At 34.7% G+C, this 20123-nt stretch overlaps 1 protein-coding gene across 1 annotated transcript in view; it reads left to right on the top strand.

The window, feature by feature from the left end:
• Nup155 (nucleoporin 155) overlaps window positions 1–20123 on the top strand; it is a 61237-nt gene that overhangs the window by 30805 nt on the left and 10309 nt on the right. The window contains exons 20-28 of the mRNA XM_003470279.5: window positions 934–1049; window positions 4663–4754; window positions 7815–7945; window positions 10790–10981; window positions 11687–11825; window positions 12717–12852; window positions 18397–18550; window positions 18751–18855; window positions 19516–19670. Coding sequence (XP_003470327.2) covers window positions 934–1049; window positions 4663–4754; window positions 7815–7945; window positions 10790–10981; window positions 11687–11825; window positions 12717–12852; window positions 18397–18550; window positions 18751–18855; window positions 19516–19670 — 1220 coding nt within the window. The remainder of the gene's footprint in view (window positions 1–933; window positions 1050–4662; window positions 4755–7814; window positions 7946–10789; window positions 10982–11686; window positions 11826–12716; window positions 12853–18396; window positions 18551–18750; window positions 18856–19515; window positions 19671–20123) is intronic.

Raw genomic sequence — 20123 nt, 5'->3', positions numbered from 1 at the left:
AAAAACGTTTGTCAGTGTGCTTGTTCTTTTGTGCACTTTGGTTATGTAAAATATAATAAGCATGGCTGCAAACAAAGTGATACCAACAGTAAAGCTAAGAGGAAAACTATGAGAACCACAATAGAGATCAAGAAAGACATTTGTTACAACCCTACAAAAATGAATTTATATAGATAGATAGATATATAGATATATTTTTTTGGGTACTGGGGTTTGAACTCACAACCTTGTGTTTCCCAAGTAGGCATTTTCGCTGCTGACCTAAACTCCCAGCCCTCAATTTATAATTTTTGAGATTCAAAACCAGTTACTTGGTTTTCCATTATTTCTTATGGCAAAAACATATTCAGTTCTCGAACTTTTTGGTGTTCAAACATGAACTTGGAACAAATTGAGTTTGACAAGGTATCACTATATGAAATTTAAGAATTAGAAAAATTAATCTAGTGGTAGAAGTAGAAGTGATTACTTTGGTGGTAAGATGAGTAATAGCTAGAAAAGCACATTAGGAAACTTTCTTGTATGCTAGAAATGATTCTGTACTCTGATCTGTATTAAAAATACAGAAAGTTGGACTGGGAATAGCTCAGTGGCACAGTGCCTGTCTGGCAGGCACAAGATCGTGAGTTCAATCCCCAGTACCAAAACAAAAAATAAAAATACAGAAAATAAGATGTTCATGTAATATTTATTTTATTATATGTAAATTATACATTCATCTTACTGGACCAAGTAGAGACAAATATTAGATCCTTCATTGCCCAAAATCCAGGTCAAGATATGAATTGATATTAGAAAGAACTGTACTGTTGATAAAGGTAGGACACCTCAAAGGTAAATTTTTGTATATACAATTGCGACTATATGCATTATTTTATAGATAAGCTTTTCCCATTGTTTCTTAAACTTCTGAAAATTCTTCATTTCTTACAGATTGAGAGTAGTGTTCCCTCCCAGCTGCTGGAGTCAGTACTACAAGAATTGAAAGGTTTGCAGGAATTTCTAGATAGAAATTCTCAGTTTGCAGGAGGACCATTAGGAAATCCAAAGTAAGAATCAAAAGAATTCATTCACTTTTTTCTTTTTTGGGGGGGGTGGTTTGGAGTAGGGAAATTTACTGGAGAATAGGAATGGAGAATGAGGAATAGGAATAGTTGCTGAGAGACAAGAAGAGTTCCAAATGGGTTGCCCCTCACTTTTTTTGTTTCTACTGTATTTTTTGTTGTTGAGATATGTTTTACATACCATAAAAGTTATCCTTTTAAAGCATGTATGTTCAGTAGGTTTTACTGTATTCACTGGACAATATAACTATCCCTACTGTCTGATTTCCACAGCATTTTCATCAGGCCAGGAGACCCTATGCCCATAACATGACTCCTCTGTGTTTCCTCCAGTTCTTAGCAACCATTACTCTACTGTCAGACTGGACCACCAAATTCTACATATTGTATGTGAACAGAAATAGGCAAAATAAGCTTGTATGTAGCTACTTGCCCTTGAAGTAATTTTAAGAAAGCATCCATTCCAATTTTATTGAGTTCTTTTAGATCAAATGATTAAAAACCTTTTCTGCATTTTACAGAGATGAAATTATACAAATTTTTTTCTTGCCATAGAAGAATTAGATTGATATATTCTGCTTTTGATGAAACCTTAGGATACCTGCAACATTGATTTCATTTATTATGGGAATATTTTAAGCATGTTTTTGAGATAGTTTTTGTACTATAAAATTCATTTTAAATGTTCATTTCAGTGACTTTTCATAAATATATAAAATTATATATTCAGCATGATTCCTTAAAAACATGCTCTTGTCCATTTACAGTCATTGGCTTGCTTCTACTCTTGCTTTAATTACTAATCTATTCTATGAATTTACCTATTCTTGATATTTCACATAAATGAAATCTTATAGCAGTGATGGCAAACCTTTCAGAGAGTGATGTCCAAACTGTAAACTAAAACCCACTTTTTTTTTTTTTTTTGTCTTTTTCATTTTTTTTATCGGTACCGGGGATCGAACTCAGGACTGCCTGCTTGCAAGGCAGGCGCTTATGCCGCTGAGCTAAATCCTCAGCCCCTAAAACCCACTTTTTATCACTAAGTGCCAACACTACAATTAAATCCAAAAACTGAGGTTTTAGTTTAGACACAGCAGCTATTATCTGATGCTTGGCTGCTGAGGTGACTTGGCTCATGGTCCTATGGAGAGAGCTGTGTGTGCTTGCTGTGGCATGTGTGCCATAAGTTCACCACCACCACTGTCGTAAGTGTGTGGTCTCTGAGTTTGTTATCTTTCATTTAGGATGTTTGTGTATTAGTTCTTTTTTCCGTTTCATTGCCTGATAGAGTTTTAAGATAATAGAGCATTTCTTTCAGAGACCTTCGTGTATATTTTATGTCATTTTTTCAGTTTGTTATAGAGGAAAAGTGTGTTACCTATCTGACTCTATTTTCTCTGTAAGTGATATGCTTTTCATTTGGAATTTTTTGTGCTTTTCTTCTTGTCCCTTCCTTCTTCCCAGTATCTGCTGTAAATTTTGGTCCTTAACAGTTAGTTTCTCTCACTAGAGAAACAACAAGGTATTTACACATGTTTCTGATTCATTTTCACTAAATAGTTTGGTTTCAGGAATACATCCATTTGCTAGAAATGTCTCAAGCTTACCTTTTTATGGCTGAACAGTACTCATTGTCTAAAAAGAAAGCACATCTTATTTATCTGTTTTTTATCCATGTCTTCCAGGTGTAGCTGGTTTTGGTTTTTGAGTCTGTTGTAAGATCCTACTTCTTCAATTTATTGGGGATAAGAAGTTATTCCTATTTAGCTCAGCCCATGGTTCTTTGGTACTGGCCTATAGTCTTGTTTATGATCCTTAGGCAGTCTCAGTCTTGCCAGACCTAGAACAACCAATTAGAATAATATCACGTTGGCTAAAATAGTACAATCAACAATAACATTAGTATCAAACACAGCCTAGAAAATAACAAACTGTGGTAACTATTAATTTGCCACCTTTAACTATATGAACTATATTTGTAGTTGTGTAACAAACTCAAAAGGCAGAAAATTGTATGCAGTAAATAAGCCCTCAATATGCCAATTTTACCCTCAGGAGAAAATTTACAAGGGTTAAGGAAAAAATTAAAGGAATAGAGGAGGAGAAAGAGATTAGCGGCAAGGCTAGAGGACAGGATCACACAAACTGGGACTGGTACAGAAGACAGGAGGGAAGGAGAGAAGGAAAAAATAAAAGGAACGACCACAAAAATATCTAGGCTGCTTTCTGGCTGCGAGGCTGGGACTCCACCCTTTTAGCCTGCAGCTTTTGGCACACTTTCTGGGGGCTCAAATTCAGTTGGAAGCTGCTGGAGCAGCTGTCCTGAGTTCTAAGCTCAGTTGGCCCTCTAAGATGACTGTCAGCCGGTTACCCACTCCCATGGAATGTCGAGATCTGCTCCACTCACCAGCCAGTGCAGTCCTGGTGTCCATTTCTCCATTGCACCACTGCATCTCTGGGGAGGACTCTGGGATTGCCAGCGTTTTTCATGTGCCTGCAGGTTGGAACCTGTCTGCCATGCAGTCAGTCCCGACTTAGGGAGAAGGTGCTGCTGGCCACCACCTTCTTCATTGGAGTTTCTCCCTTTTTGCTCTCCTTGTGGGCTTCAGTTCTTACTTTAGATCCTTCTTGGGTCCAGGGACCCACTGCTGTCTTTCTTGTCCTTGCATTGCTATATTCCAGTGTCTGGACAGCAAATCTCAGAGAGGCTCTGTCCCTGCTGCTTACCACGCCACCATCTTCTCTGAAGTCCGCCATACATTTTAGGAGTATTTTCTTCTAGTTGTGACAGGGATGCTCTTTGCATTTTGCTTGGAATTACCTTGTTGTTAATAGTGTGGCTATTTTAATAATACTGGTTCTGCTAACCGAGGAACAGGGATGTCTTTCCATTTTCTAATGTCCCCTTCAGTCGTTTTCTTTTTTTTCTAGAGTACCATAATTTTCATTATAAAGATTTCTCAATCACTGAAATTTTTTCGTGCTTTTGTTGAAGCTACCATGAATAGGAATTTTTTTTCTTTTTTGGTGGGTTCATTGTTGGTGTACATGAATATTGTTCATTTGTGTTTATTAATTTTTATATCCTGCCAATTTGCTGAATTATTCATTATGAGTTTGGAGTCATGTTGCAGTTTTTAATGTCTTCTATAAAGTATTATGTCATCTAAAAATAAAAATATGTAATTTGATATCCTTTCCTGATCATATACCTTATATTTCTTCTTACCTGCTAAGCTGGATAAAATTTTATATGATATATTGAACAAGAGTGATGAGAGAGGATACCTTTGCCTGCTCCTATTTTTAGAGGGAAAGCTTTCAGATTTTTCAAATTTAGAATGATACTGGCAGTGTGTTTGTCATAAATGCTTTTATTAATTGGAGACAAGATCCTTACATATCTACTTTTATCAAGGTTTTTATCATGGATGGTGTTGGATTTTGTCAAAGGCTTTTTCTATATCTTTTGAGATGATCATGTGAATATAATTTTAAAAATTGAATTGTATGCTTTAATTGGATAAATTGTACGATATCTCAATTATCTCTCAATAAAGCTGTTACATACACATAATTGTGCAATTTTTTTCAGGACTCCAGCTAAAGTTCAGCAGAGGCTGATAGGATTCATGCGTCCTGAAAACACTCAGCAAATGCAACAGGATCTCCAGAGGAGGTTTCATGGTAAATTATTGCTTCTGATCAGTTACATGTATATAATTGTAATAGTTTTATTACTTGACTAGAAAATAAGTAGTGGGCTGCTTTTGGTAAGATCTAATTTGTTTTTTGAGACAGTTTCACTATATAGTTTTAGGCTGGCCTTGAACTCACTATATAGACCAGGCTGGCCTCAAACTCACCATGATCCTCCTGCCTCAGTCTCCCAAGTGCTGGGATTACAGGTGTGCACCATTACACCTGGCTTGATAACAATTTTTTTATTAAAATATAATCAATATGATTGCAAAAATGGCACAAAGTTGAAATCGTTTATTTCCATAGCTCTTTTAGCTCATATCATTTTGTTCCTTTTGACACCGAAAAACATGTTACCCATTTTTTGCTTTCTTACTGTGGTAATCTGTATGTACCATCAGCTTACCATTTTAACCTTGCTTTTTGGGTAGCTGTCACCAACATCTTATCTCCTAACTTTTTTTTTCATGTTTTCAGAGTGAAACTCTATGTCCTACAAACAGTTACTTTCCATTTTTCCCCTGTCCTCATCCCTGGACACTACTGTCACATTTTCTGTTGTCACTGGCTTATTTCGTCTAACACACTTGTCCCTTCCTTCAGTCTGGGGATCAACAAAAGGCACTTTGCTGAGCTATATTCCCAGTCCTTTTTATCTTTATTTTGACACCAGGAATTGCCAAGTTGGCCAGGCTGGCCTGGAACTTGGAATCCTCCTACCTCCGCCTCTTCAGTACATAGGTAGAATTACAGGAATGTGCCACCATGCCTTGCTTAGCATACTGTCTTCAAGACTCTTCCAGGATGTAAGATGTATTAAAAGTTCTTCTACCGTAAGCCTGAGTAAATCTCATGTGGTACTGAATGTCACATTTCGTTTGTTCATTTCAGTGGGCACTGGGTTGCTTCTACCTTTTGGCTATCAAGAATAACGCTACTCTACACATACCCAGATACAAATTTAAGTCCCCATTTTTGCTTTTTTAGAGATATATACACAGAAGTAGACTTGCTGTATCACATGGTAATTCTCTTTTTAAATTTTATCTTCAGATAATCTTGCTATATTGCCCAGGCTGATCTTAAAATTGTGGGTTCAGGCAGTGTTCCCACAGCATCCTGAGTAGCATATATCACTCTAGCCAGTTTATTTTTAATTGTTTTAAGGAACTACCTGCTGCTTCCCAAAGCTAGCAGCTGTACCATTTTGCACTGCAGTGCAAACAGGTTCCAGTTTCTCAACATATTTTCTTCTTTTAAGTTTATACTAACCATTTTAATAAATATCTCAATGTAATTTTTTTGCCTTTACCCAGTGCTTTGTGACAAACTTTTTTGTAAAGCTGTGAAGTAAATATTTGGCTGTTTTTAATCTATTATAAATTCTAAGAAAGAACAAGAAAAATCATGATATTCATCAGTTGCTCCATATATGAATTAGAATAATACATTTTACCAGTCATGGTAATGTCATGCACACCTGTAATCCCAGTACTTGGTAGGCTAAGGCAGGAGGATTGCTGTGCATTTGGAGGCCAGCTTGGACTCCTGAAATCCTGTCTCAGAAAAAAAATGGTTTTTTCACTTAAATTTTCCCTGCCATTTATTTGTTTGTAAATTCTTTGGACTTCCGTTATTAAGAGTTAGTTTATCTGGCTCATAGAGTTTTCTGCACTAAGATCCATGCATTTCTTTTATCCCAGGCTACTTTGCATTTTACAAGTTTTCTTCAGAACTTTTTTAGAAAGTCCTACAGTTTTATTACCAAGCATCACTGAGGATTTGACCAGTAAGACCAAAGTGATCCTATTGCTTCAGCCTTCCAAGGGTTAAGATTACAGGCATGAACCAACACTCTTGGCTTGTACATACAAGTAAAACTAGAAATCTTATTTCTGGGTATGCATCATACCCCACTCTTCATCCAGCTTTTTCTTTATACTATGTTTCACATTTTTTATTATGACTTGGATGATTTTGGTTTGTGGTTTTTTTGTTTTTCTGAAGTGCTGGACATTAAACCCAGCTCTTTGCTCATGCTAATAAGCAAACTGCTGAGCTGCAGCCTCACTCAGATGTTTAAAATCATATATATATACATAATTCAAACAAAATTTCTTATATCACTCTGCTTGTTTTTCATAGTACTTGGGATCGAACCCAGGACATTTGAAGTAAGCTATAATCCCCAGTCCTCCTTGCCATTTTTCCCTCCCGAGTTAAGTTCTAAATTGTTAAACTGTTCAGAGAAGGCTCAAGCCTGTGATCTGCCGAAGCTAAGCAGAGTATTGGTCTACCTGCTTTACAGTTTTGTGGGTTGTTTTTGTCAAATAATTACTTTTCATTTTGGTGTGATAATGACATTGTTATTACTCAAGGAAATGTCCATCTTGTTAAAGAATACATAATAAATACACAGTATAAAGCATATAGGACTAAAATAACAGCGTGTAAGATCTACTTTCAAAAAACTTAGTAAAGCAAAATAAAAGAGAGCACACATTAAAACAGACTGTTGAAAATGCAAAGCTGTGTCATGGCTGACTCAGTTGATTACATAATCTGCCAGTGTGTATTGATTCAGAGTGTGCGAAAATCAGTTATAGGCATCTTAATTATACTTTCCAGGAGACTGTGTTTAAGGATATATATTGCATTGTTTTAGTAGCAAAACATTGCAAACAATTTAAATGTCTTTTAGTGGAAAATGGGCCAAACTGTATACTTACATGATGATAACTACTCAGCAATAAAATTAAATGTACCTGACTTATATTTATCAGTATGGATAACCTTTGGACATATAACTATAGGAAAAATGATGGTGTGATTCTTAAAACCATATTTTTTACATGTATATGCACGAATGCACATGTATGTAGCATGAGGATGAAAATCTAAATACAAAGCTGATCTTGGTTGCCAGTGATGGCGCTGGAAAGATAACAGTGGTGGTTTCAACCTTAGCTATAGTTTTATTTGAAGTGAAGAAAACAGCTCAGACTGTGTCACTGTAAAACTTCATTAGTTGTATTTTATCTTTAGAGGCTCAACTGAGTGAAAAGGTTTCACTTCAGGCAATTCAGCAGCTGGTTCGAAAATCATACCAGGCTCTGGCTTTATGGAAACTTCTTTGTGAACATCAATTTACTGTGATTGTAGGGGAACTTCAGAAGGTAAAGTTTGTGTTTTTTCTTTAGGATCATAACAGTAATACTAAGTTTATTTTCTTTCGTGAGTTTTAATTTTACACTTTGATTTGGAAAGCATGTGAAGTTTTATGTTATAGGAATATTGCAAAAACTGTAAGGAAAAACCTTTTTCAAAGCACAGATTTTTAATGTGAGAATTTTGTATTTGGTATGTAAGTGAAGTCTTACTGTACCAAACATAATTTTTTTTTTCTTTTTGAGACAGAGTCTCACGTTGCGGTTCAGGCTGGCCTTGGGCTCACTTTGTAGCCCAAGCTGGTATCAAATTTGCAATGATTGTCCTACCTCAGCATCCTGAGTGCTGGGATTACAGGAGTGCACCACCACACTTGGCTCCAAACATTAGTATTTTTAAAACAGATACGACCTTCATTTGGGCTACTGGTCTCTTTGGGAATCTTGTAAAGTTTTCTGTCCACACCTTCAGTAAAATACATATAGACACAGTCACAAATTTTTTGTATACAATTTTGAGTCCAGCCTAAATGAAACACTTCTACTTACGATATTTATGATTGCAGAAATTTTTCTTGCTATCTTCATTTGAATCTGCTTTAAGCACAATGATAACTGACTGACTTTAATCTACATGTTAGGATCTTTGGGGGAAGAATGTATTCGTATCTTTCATTGTAAACAGTTTTAAACATATATAATAAGGAGAGCAAATACAAGAAATGCTATATGCAAATATTCTAGCAAATACTAATTTCCACAAACCCTTGACTATTCAGCATTTTTAAGATTTCTACCAATTCTTTTTAGTCTGTCCTCTTTTCTTTTTATTTACTAAGTTTTTTGAAAGTAGACACTCTACTGTTTAATCTTATATACTTGATGCTGTGTAGTGAGTTACATTGTGTATTTCTTTGATAAGAAAGACATTTCTTTGAACAATAAGTATCACACTTAACAAAATTACAAGTAATTATCTGACATCATCTAAAATAATGTTTTTTTTTCTGATTGTTTTACAAAGTTAGTTCTTTTGAATTAGGATCAGAACATTTGGTTCACTCATCAGACCTGCCATTTCTTAAAAATCTTTCAATCCAGAGCAATCTTTCACTTTTGTTTTCCTTGCTCCTTTGCCTTGTGGAAATCAGATCATCAATCTTATAGCACGTTCAGTCTAAAGTTATTCTTCTACCTTCCTTATAGTAAACTTATTCTCCTATCACTTGCATTTTCTATAAAATATAAATTAAATCTAGATAGGCTTGATTAGATTTAGGTTCATTAATATGAGGAAGAAAAGCAATCACCAACCCATTCCCAGAGAGGGTCTTGCTGTGTTATCTAGGCTGCTTCTGCTCAAAAGCTGCCTGCCTCATCCTCCCGAGTAGCTGGATCATAGAAACTCTTCTTAGATCCTCCTGTCTCAGCTTCCCGGGTATTGGGGTTATAAGCTTGCACCACCCTGCTGGTGAAAATAATTTTCTAAACTACAGTTACTTCCATAGTTATTGACTACAATTCTATAAAGAATTTTTTCTTGTCTTCTGAATGCATTAAGTCTTAACTCTTAAGTACCAGTTTTCAAACTTAAGGCTGAGCTCCACTTGTTTTCATTAGTGTCAGCTGAGTAATGTTTGTTTTTTTAAGCACATATTTTTTCCACCCCTTTTAAAAATTCATCCTAATACATCTGGTTATGAAAGCCATTTTCTTTTTCATGCTAGGTAGAATAATGGTTTTCAGGTAACAGATATTATGTAGGTAGCTTTTTAGCCAAGGTATTGTTTGTGATCGATTATTGAAACTTTCTTCTTGGGACCAAGAATTTAGCTCAGTGGCACAAGTGCCTGCTTGGCAAGCACAGAGTTGTGAGTTTGATCCCCAGTACCAAAAAAAAAAAAAAACCCAAAAACTTGCACCACCAATTTACAAGCTCAAAGAATAGATTGAGTAATTGTTCAAAAATTTGAACACAATTTAAGTGCTTGTTGAAATTTGGAAAAGGGAAATACGTGTATCATCAAATAGAATATTCTATTCTGATATATATCACCATAACACCTTATAACCCCATTTGTTTGAAATGCAGATCCTGCTCCAGTGTTAGAAGGCCTCAAATAATAGAATTCTAACCTTTTTTTGGAAAAAATAAAATGTAAGCTCAAGATTTTTTTTTTTTTTTTTGGTGGTCTTTTTCATTTTTGTCGGTACCAGGGATCGAACTCACGACCACCTGCTTGCAAGGCAGGTACTTTTGCCGCTGAGCTAAATCCTCAGCCCCAAGCTCAAGATTTTTAAAAAACATAGCCAAATGATTATATTTTCCTGGTTGTAACTAAAGACAGGTGACCTGGCTATGATTTTAGCTTCACCTTCCTTATTGGTAAAAAGAGAAATTTTAACTAGACCTCCTATCAGTTGTTTTCCAACTCTAAAGTGATTTTATGTAAGGGGCAAGAATTGTTCTATAGGGAGAGGGAAAAGAGAAATTGAAAAGAAGAATTAAGATGTGTTATATATGTATACCAACTCCACATGAGAGATGTAATCATTATGTATAGTACTACAAATGTGTACTAATTTAGAAAACTGCAAAAAAGATTTAAAAAGAGAATTGTTTCATTGTTTCTGTACTTCAGTTTGTTTTGTATTTTTGGTGCTTATGATTGAACCTGGGCTTCATGTATAGTAGAAACACTCTACCACTGAGCTACATGGCCCCATCCCTATTTTGACTTACATACTCTGTTAGTCTTTTGGTTATTTTAAGTTATTAAAAATTTCATTCTGTGTAAAAATACATTTCTATAATTTTGGTAGCAACAAAAGATTTTTCTCTTATTCTCCCAGGAGGTTCAAGAGCAGTTGAAGATCACCACCTTTAAAGATCTGGTAATCAGGGACAAAGAACTCACAGGGGCATTAATTGCTTCTCTTATCAACTGCTATATCAGAGATAATGCTGCTGTTGATGGCATCAGCTTACATTTACAAGACATCTGCCCGCTTCTGTATAGTACTGATGATGCTGTTTGTTCTAAGGTATGATGTTTTGTTATCTAATTCAGTGTGTTTTGTTTTGATAGGTTTTGTGGTATGCTGATAAATCACACTAGAATGGAAATTAGGAACTGTCATGTTTACACACACACACACACACACACACACACACACACTCTCTCTGTCATGTATAACCTCAGGATGATTCTTAATCTGTCCTGGCCTCAGGAGTTGAAATATATGGAATTTTAAAACCCTGGTATACTCTGAAGTTTATAGTAGAAACTAGTAGTTTCTGAGTTCTAGTAGAATTTGTATGCCATGTTTAAAAAATAACATAAAGTAAAGAAAAGCATAAATTTGTACATTAAGGAAATCAGGCAATTAATCTCTCCTAAAAAATTAAGGAACATCTGTAATGAATTAGGGTTAGTAGAGCAATTTTTATTGATCCTTTTCTACAGGTGGACAAAAAAATCAGTGTTGCACTGCCTGTTGACCAATAATGTATTGATTATACATAATTACAGACGCTCTGTCTTTCTTAACATATTTGTGAGAGGAATTAAGAACAGGTAGGATTGTTCTGGTCCAAAACTTTTCTGCCTAAACTTAAAAAGTTTGTATATTTGTTATTTTTAATGATAATAAACCACGTATAAATTTAGATATAGACTAAAAGCTAATATTGACAGCATTATCCTGTTGTTTGCTTTCATATTTTTTTAAGTTCTTATCTTATTTCAGGCAAATGAGCTTCTCCAGCATTCTCGACAAGTCCAAAGCAAGACTGAAAAGGAAAGAATGTTAAGGGATTCATTGAGAGAATATCAAAAAATTAGCAATCAAGTGGACCTTTCCAATGTTTGTGCTCAGTATAGACAAGGTGAGAAATGTGCTTCATCTTTTATTTAGCTCAGAGGATGAACGACAGTGTGTGAATTAAGAGAGGCAATGTTGAAGAACCTGGTTCTCCCTTCACATCAGTGGCTCAAGTAATCCCTTGGTATACATAACTTTTTTTCCCCTCTGGGTCTGGGGGTTATATCCAAGGCCTCGTACTTGGGAAGCAAATCTCTTATCACTAAACCTTACCCCTAACTGGAATTATGTAACTTTTTACCAGTAGTGTTTCATGCCTTACTATAATATATATAATACATATATATTTTAACTAATTTTAAAAACAAAACCTTGTTCTCTTTAAACTTACTTTAAATGAAATATAACAACTATAATGCCTATAACTATTAGCAAAAGTATTATTTTGAAGTCTTAAATCCTCCCGCCAACAGAGGACTGAAGCCCTCCTTTCTGTTATTTTAAATACAAAAATATTTTCCAGTGAAGAGATTTATTTAGGAGCCAGGCATGGTGGCTTGTGCTTGTAATCCCAGCATTACAGAGGTTAAGGCAGGAGGATTGTTGCAAGTTCAAGACCAGTCTAGGCTACAAAGTGAGCTTAAGGCCTGCCTGAACTGCATAGATAGACCCTGTCTCAAAAAGATTTTAAAAAAAGATTTATTTAATAGCTGCCTTTCAGGCGTATTAGGGCTGTTTTCTTTGGAAGACTCATCAGAAATAATTGATGATAAAACAGGCACTTAAGCTTTAATGATTAGTATTTTTATTTTATATTATTTATTATTTATATTATTTATTATTTTGAGTACATCACCTAAAAAATTTGATCATGCTTTTACTTTAAAATGCCAGCTAAGAAAAATAATATCCAGTTGAGTAACTTTCAGTACTTGTCCTTTTTCTTTCCCATTAGTTCGTTTTTATGAGGGAGTAGTGGAACTTTCTCTTACTGCTGCAGAAAAAAAAGATCCCCAGGGCCTCGGACTTCATTTCTATAAGCATGGAGAACCAGAAGAAGACATAGTTGGACTTCAGGCTTTCCAAGAAAGGTGAGTTCTGGCTTCCTCCCAGATTGTCATCTTTACAGATAGAGACATTTCTTTGTGTTACGTTTTGATTGATATTATCTGGGAAATACTATTTTGAGTAGACTACCTATAAAAATTTGATCATGCTTTTACTTTAAAATGACTTACTGTAGGGGCTGGGGATTTAGCTCAGCCACATAAGCGACTGCCTTGCAAGTGTGCAGTCATGAGTTTGATTCCCCGTACCGATAGAAAAACAAAAAGTAACTCCAAAATGACTTACTGTTTTATTAAGGCCTTCATCAGAGATTCTAATTTATTATCTTCTTTTTTTGGCAAGGAAATAGTGGCAATGTTTTTTATATGTTTAATATATCTACAGAAATTGTCACAAATCATAGTTATGTATTGAATGAGTTTATATATTTATTTTACGTGGTCATAGAACACAATGTATATATTGCTTGTGTGGAGTTGGTGCGTGTACGTAACACATTTCAATTCCTGTTTCTCATTTATTTTTCTTTCCTCCCCCTTCTACGTCTTCATCCCTGTCCCTTTTGAGAATGATCTGTCTTTCTGACTTCTATTGTCTGTCTTTTATTTTGCTGAGTTTGTCATATAAGAGAAACAATGAGATACATGAGCTGGTGTGTCTGATTTATTTTACTTAGCATTATGGTTTCAGAGTATATCCATTTAAGGAGCTAGGGATATAGCTCAGTGATGCAGTGCCTACTTGGCAAGGATAAGGTCCTGAGATGGATTCCTGGTACCCACACACAAAAAAATCTTGATCAGAGTATATTCATTTTGGGCTAGGGATGTATAGTTCAGTGGCACCGAGCCTACCTTGCAAGCACAAAGTGGTGAATTCAACCCTAATACTACCCCCGCCCCCAAATCCATTTTCCTACAAATGACTGAGGTTTATCTTTCTGTATGGCATAGTAGTACTCAATGGTGTATAAATACCACATTTTCTTTATCCATTCATTTGTCAATGAATATATAACCCTGTTCTAAGATTTAGCTATTATGAATTGTGCTGCTGTGAACATATGTGTGCGTGTATAGCTACAACATGATACTTTTAACTCATTGGGGAAAATACCTTGAAGTGGAATAGCTAGATCAAATTGAATTTCTCATTTTGGTTTTTTGAGGACTCTCTCTGCTGCTTTCTATAGTGCTTTTGCTAGTTTACGTTCCCATCAACAGTATGGAAGAATCACCCTTTTCTTGTAGCCTCTCTAGTATTTATTATTTGATTTCTTGTTGATAGCCATTTATCACAGGGTAAGATGGAATCTTGTTTTAATTTGCATTTCTTTAATGGGCAGTGATGTTGAGCATTTCATTATGTATTTACTGGGCATTTCTACTTCTGTGAAATGTATTTATTTCACTTGCCCATTTTTCATTTGGTTTTCTATAGAGGGCCTGATTTTTTTTTCTTTATGTATTTTTTAGTTCTCTGAGAAAATCACTGGGAAAATTTTTTCCATTCTGTAGGTTTTCTTTTCACTCTATTGGGAGTTTCTTTGGCTATACAGAAGCTTTTTAATTTAATATGAACCTATTTACTGATTCTCTAAGTTATGTTCTATGCAATTGAGGTTCACTTCAGAAAGTTCTTGCTTATTCCTATGACTTCAAGAGTTTTTACCTATCTTGTCTGGTTTCTAGTTTAACATTTCTTTCTTTGATCTATTTTGATTTTATATGTGGTGGGAGATAGGGGTCTAGATTCAATCTCCTGCATGTGAATAGCCAGTTTTTTCAGCCTCATTTATTAAAGATGCTGTCTTTCCTACAGTGTTTTGTTTTTTTTGACTCCTTTGTCAAAGTTCAGTTAGTTGAATGTAGTTGCAATTGTTTGTACATCCCTTGTTCGTTCTCTCTCTACCAAAAATTGAACTCACAACCTTGCATTTGTCAGGCAGATGCTGTGCCATTAAGCTATATCCTCAACCCTGGATCTCCTGTCTGTTCTTTTGATTCATATGTCTGTTTTTGTGCCAGTATCATGCTGTGTTTATCACAGTAACTTTGTAATATTATTTCAAGTCTGGGTTATGATGCTTCCCTCTTTGTTCTTTTGGCCTAGCATTGCATTTGATATCCTGGGTCCCTTCTGTTTCCACATGAGTTTTAAAATTGTATTCTCCAGTTCTGTGAATCAAATGGGAAGGAGAGGGAAGGGGATTTAAAAAAAAAACAAAAACAGGTTAGGGTAACACCCTCCAAGATGATTGCTAATTGTACAAACTTAAAGCATATAGTGATAAAACAAAAAATTTTTTTAAAAGAATGCTATTATAATTTTGATTGGGGTTGTGTTAAATATGTATATGAATTTTGAAAGTTTGGGCATTTTGATTATATTGCTTTTGCCCATCACAAAACAGGAGATAATTTTTGATTTTCTGATTTTCATTTTTCACATAACTATGGTTTTGGGGTGGGTATTTTTTTTTTTTTAAGTACTATCTTTTTGTTGTATAGGTCTTTCACATCTCTTAGTTAGGTTAATTCCTAAGTAGTTAATTTTCCTTGGTGCTATTATAAATGACATTTTTTCCCCTAATGTCTTTCTAAGTGGGTTCATTAGTAGTATAAAAGAATGCAGTTAATTTTTGAGTTGTTGATTTTATATCTGCTATATTACTGAATTTGTTTATTAATTTTAAGAGTCTTTTGGTTAATTTTTTTATTTGCTATGTAGAGATCATGTCATCTGCAAATAATTATTTGCCTTCTTCCTTTCCTCTACACAGCACTTTTTTCTTTCCTAATTGTTCTTGCTAATGTTTCAAGTACTGAGTTGAACATAGTGGTGACAGAGGGCATCCTTGTCTAGTTCCTGGTTTCAAAGGAAAATCTTACAGCTTCTTCCCATTTAACAGGATATTGGCAGTAGGTTTGTCATTAATGGCTTATCAGATTAAGATAGTGTCCTTCAATATCTACTATTTTCTGTGTTTTTAATCACAAAAGGATGTTGGCTTTTGTCAGAAGCTCTCTCTGCCTCTGTAGAGATCATCCTGAGATTTTTATTCTTGCTTCTATTTATGAAATGTGTTACATTTATTCATTTTCCTATATTGAACCAATCTTATCCCTGGGATAAAGCCTCCATGGTCACGATGTGCAATCTTGATGATTTGTTGCATTCTGTCTGCCAGTATCTTGTTGAGGATTTTTTTCATTAAAGGAATTGGTCTACAATTTTCTTTTTTTGGTTGGATCCTTCTTTGGTTTTGAACTCAGTAATTAATGATAATTCCAGGAATAACTTTGTGTGTACTCCTTCCCTTTTAATTTCATTGAAAAGCTTGAGATGTATTTTAGAACTTGCCTAAAAGTTTGAGTAGTGGACCCATCTGTGGATCTTAAGTTTTTTTAGTTGGTAGGGTAGTTATTACTGCTTCAATTTCATTGTATGGTTTTGGATTATTCAGGGTTTTAAGATCTTCTTGGCTTAATTTTGGTAATTTGTATGTGGCTAGTAATCTATCCATTTTATTTGAGTTCTCCAATTTATTGGCATACAGGTTTCTTGTAGTTATTATTGTTTTTTATTTCAGCAGTATCTGTTGTGATGTCATCTTTTTCATTTCTAATTATATTGATTTGGGTTTTTTTCCTTTTTTTTGGTTAGACTGGCTAAGGCTTTGTCCATTTTGTTTATTTGTTGAAAGAACCAACTCTGGTTCAAAAATTTTGGTCTCAACTTTATTGCTTCTCTCTTTTTTAATTTCCTTCTTTGTACTTTGGATGGTTCTTTTTCTAGAATGTTGATGCATCATTAGGGTATTTATTTGGACTCACTCTGTGACATAAGTATTCACAGCTATAAACTTCCCTCTTTGGGTTGCTTTCATTGTGTCCTATAAATTCTGGTTATATTTTATTAGCATTATCATTTAGTTGTAGAAACTGTCTTATTTCTTCCTTGAATTTTTGTAACCTGTTTAGTTAGGACACTGTTTAGTTTCCATGCATTTGCACAATTTTTGTGTTTTTGTTGATTTCTAACTTTACTGCACTATGATCTGATAATATGAATAGTATAATTTCAATTCTTTTACTTAAGGCTGATTTACTGGGTACTGTGATTCATTTTGGAAAAGTTCCATGTGTTACTGAAAAGAATGTTCATTTTGTTGTTGGTAGAAAACTGTGATATCTACAGATGTTCCTCATTTAATGACCTATCTGTTTAGTAACTGTGTGTAATATTATGATCCAGGCACAGTGTTTTGTCACGGATTTATAACCTCTCCTTTTTTTGTACAGTTCTGTGTATCTTCTTCGTAGAGCCTCAGTGTTTGTTTACATAGTAATGTAATCTAGTAATGTAATTTTTACTGATCGTATAGTACTGTAGTTCTTTGTTGTGTTATACATTACAATACTGCATGTAAGAGTTATGCAAATAAAATCAAAGTCATCAAGTTGGAGTTAGCTTTGACCATTTCTTTGTACTCGATACTGTAATGTATGTACTATATACAGTTCTTCGTTTAGTGACAAATTCATTTAACTACCTAGTCATCTGATAGTAAGAACAAAACTGGAACATAAGCCAGAAGTGCCTATAGTCTGATGTATTTTAGTCACATTCACTAAGCATGTTGTGCAAGTAAACGTAGCATTCATGAAGAGACAGTGTCTTCAACGCATTTTTTACATACTGAATCAGTATCCAAAATGTTTTGCCTTGGGAGCTCAAGTGGGTTGTTGGGCTTTATATTGATAGTTGTGGTATGTCGTTGCTCCTTTCTGTCCCTGGGTGATTACTTTATCCAGTGTTGGGCCAAATGGTTACTCTTTGCTGCTGGTGCCCTGTGTTGTGCTTACTTGGGATGCCCCTGGGGGGTTCCACTCGTCTGTTGTGAGTCTGCTCTCCCATACAGGGGTCAGGGTTGCAGAATTCTAATTTTAAACCTTGAGATAAATTTTGGTCTGATTTTTTTTTTTTTTTTTTTTTTTTTTTTTTTTTTTTTTTTGAGACAAGGTCTTGCTATACAGTTCAGGCTGTCCATGAACTCACTGTTTGGGCTAGGCTAACCTCAAACTCACAGCAATCTTCTTTCTTCAGTGTCCCAAGTGCTGGAATTATAGGCATACACCACCATACCCAGTTGAAAAAGAAAAATTCTTAAAGTCTTGCAAATGTTTTTAAAACCCCATCTGTAGGTTTTGTAATTTTTTCTTCCTTATTATGGATTGAATCCATGTCCCTGTGCACCCTAGGCAACACTTTGTCACACATCCCCAGCACTTTTTTATTTTCAAACTGGATATAACTACATTGCCCAGGCTGGCCTCAAATTTGGTAATCCTCTTGTCTCAGCTTCCCAAGTAGCTCAGATTATAGGCATGTACTATCCTACCCATCTTGTATTATTTTTAATAATCATGTAACTATGTATATATTACATATTATATAATATTGGAGTTCTTATGCATATTTTTTTCTTGTATGCATTTAAGTAAAGTAAATCAGTTCCTTTCTGGTTAAATAATGTAATTGACCCTTTTCCATTCTTTTCCCAGACTACAAGCTTACAAGTGCATTACAGATACACTTCAAGAACTGGTAAATCAAAGTAAGGCTGCTCCCCAGTCTCCTAGTGTACCCAAAAAACCTGGTCCTCCAGTGTTATCATCTGATCCCAATATGCTGAGTAATGAAGAAGCAGGACATCACGTAAGGACTGAGCATATTTTAGTTCTGGGAGTAAACTTTTTTAGAAGTTCTGCATAGGAGTGGCGTGTAATCATCTTGGGGAAGAATATCCCTTAGAAGTTACCATTTAAAAATTCTTTATTCTTGCTTGGAGTTTAGGGCAAGATATTAGGATGTCCAGGAACCAAACCTTTATGCTAATTTTGCTGTTTTTATTTTAGTTTGAACAAATGATTAAATTAGCACAACGATCCCAAGATGAGCTATTCAGTATTGCCCTCTATAATTGGCTGATACAAGCTGACCTTGCAGATAAACTGCTACAGGTAAAAACTATTTTTATAGTAGAACTGTTAACATTCTTTTAAATTTAAAATAGCATAGCTTATTGAGTTAAGTATACATAAAGGAAATTCACACTTGCTTTGTGTATCTATTGGTAAGTATTAGTATAAAGCAAATATGTAACATTTTTCCTAAGAAGCAAAGTAGATTGTGATTTAATCTTATTCTAGAAGGTGATTAGGGTAGTTTACATTGTAGGGTAGACGTCATTGGATTTTGAATTAGGAAATTTGAGCTTTGTTTTAGTTCTGACATTTAGTCATTGTGTAACTTTAAATGTTGTTTTACTAAACTTAAGTTTCAGTTTCTATAAAGGGAACACATGGCATTTAATAATTTCAAGAGTGCTTTTGAAATCAGTCTAAGAATCAGGGCCTGTGTCCTCAAAGTTTATTTAAAGTTTTATAATTTAATGGTACATTATTTTTAATCTAGTATAATTGTTATAGAAATTTTCAATGATTATAGTAAAATAAAATTCACTTAGAACAACTGTTTGATTTTGGTATTTATATTAGATTATAATTTTTCTTTGTTTTCATAAGACAAAGTACAACTGTAGTTGCTTTACAAATATATTTTCTATGTAAAAAGTAGCTAAGCGGTCAGAAAATGTTTCTGAGTAATTATACACTTCCTAGATTGCCTCTCCATTCCTGGAACCATATCTAGTCCGAATGGCCAAAGTGGATCAAAACAAAGTTCGTTACATGGATTTACTGTGGAGGTATTATGAGAAGAACAGAAGTTTTAGTAGTGCTGCTCGTGTTCTGTCCAAATTGGCTGACATGCATAGGTATGGGATAATATTTTCACTCTGAAGAGTAGTTGTAGGTGGGTTTATATCCAGATTTCATAGATTAAATAAAACTTACTCAGGATAGCTATAAGTAGACCTTTTAGGCTTTTACTTGAATTTACCTAAACTTTAGTTTTCTTAATGCTATATGGGAGGCATTAAAACAATACTCATTTTGTCATCTTTATTCAAAGTAACTACTCTAAACCATGCCTTTAGACTCCTAGTGACAACAGTTGATTGTCGTTCTGTTCTTTTCTTTTTTTAGTACCAGGGATCTAACTCATGCTCTCACGCTTGCCTGGCAGGCGCTTATGCCACTGAGCTAAATCCCCGGCGATTATCATTCTTACTTAAAAGAGCAAAGGCTATCTTACAATGGTGTTGTCATTTTAAATGTTTTACTAATTCTAGGCACATTTCATCTGTCCTCACATTGGTTTAAATTAG

This window comes from Cavia porcellus, unplaced genomic scaffold, assembly GCF_034190915.1.
Source record: "Cavia porcellus strain 051 isolate PalLab524CR breed Dunkin Hartley unplaced genomic scaffold, mCavPor4.1 scaffold_11, whole genome shotgun sequence".
In the NCBI taxonomy this organism is placed as follows: Eukaryota; Metazoa; Chordata; class Mammalia; order Rodentia; family Caviidae; genus Cavia; species Cavia porcellus.
The sequence above is the reverse complement of the archived record's forward strand: the minus strand, read 5'-3'. Positions and strand labels throughout refer to the sequence as shown.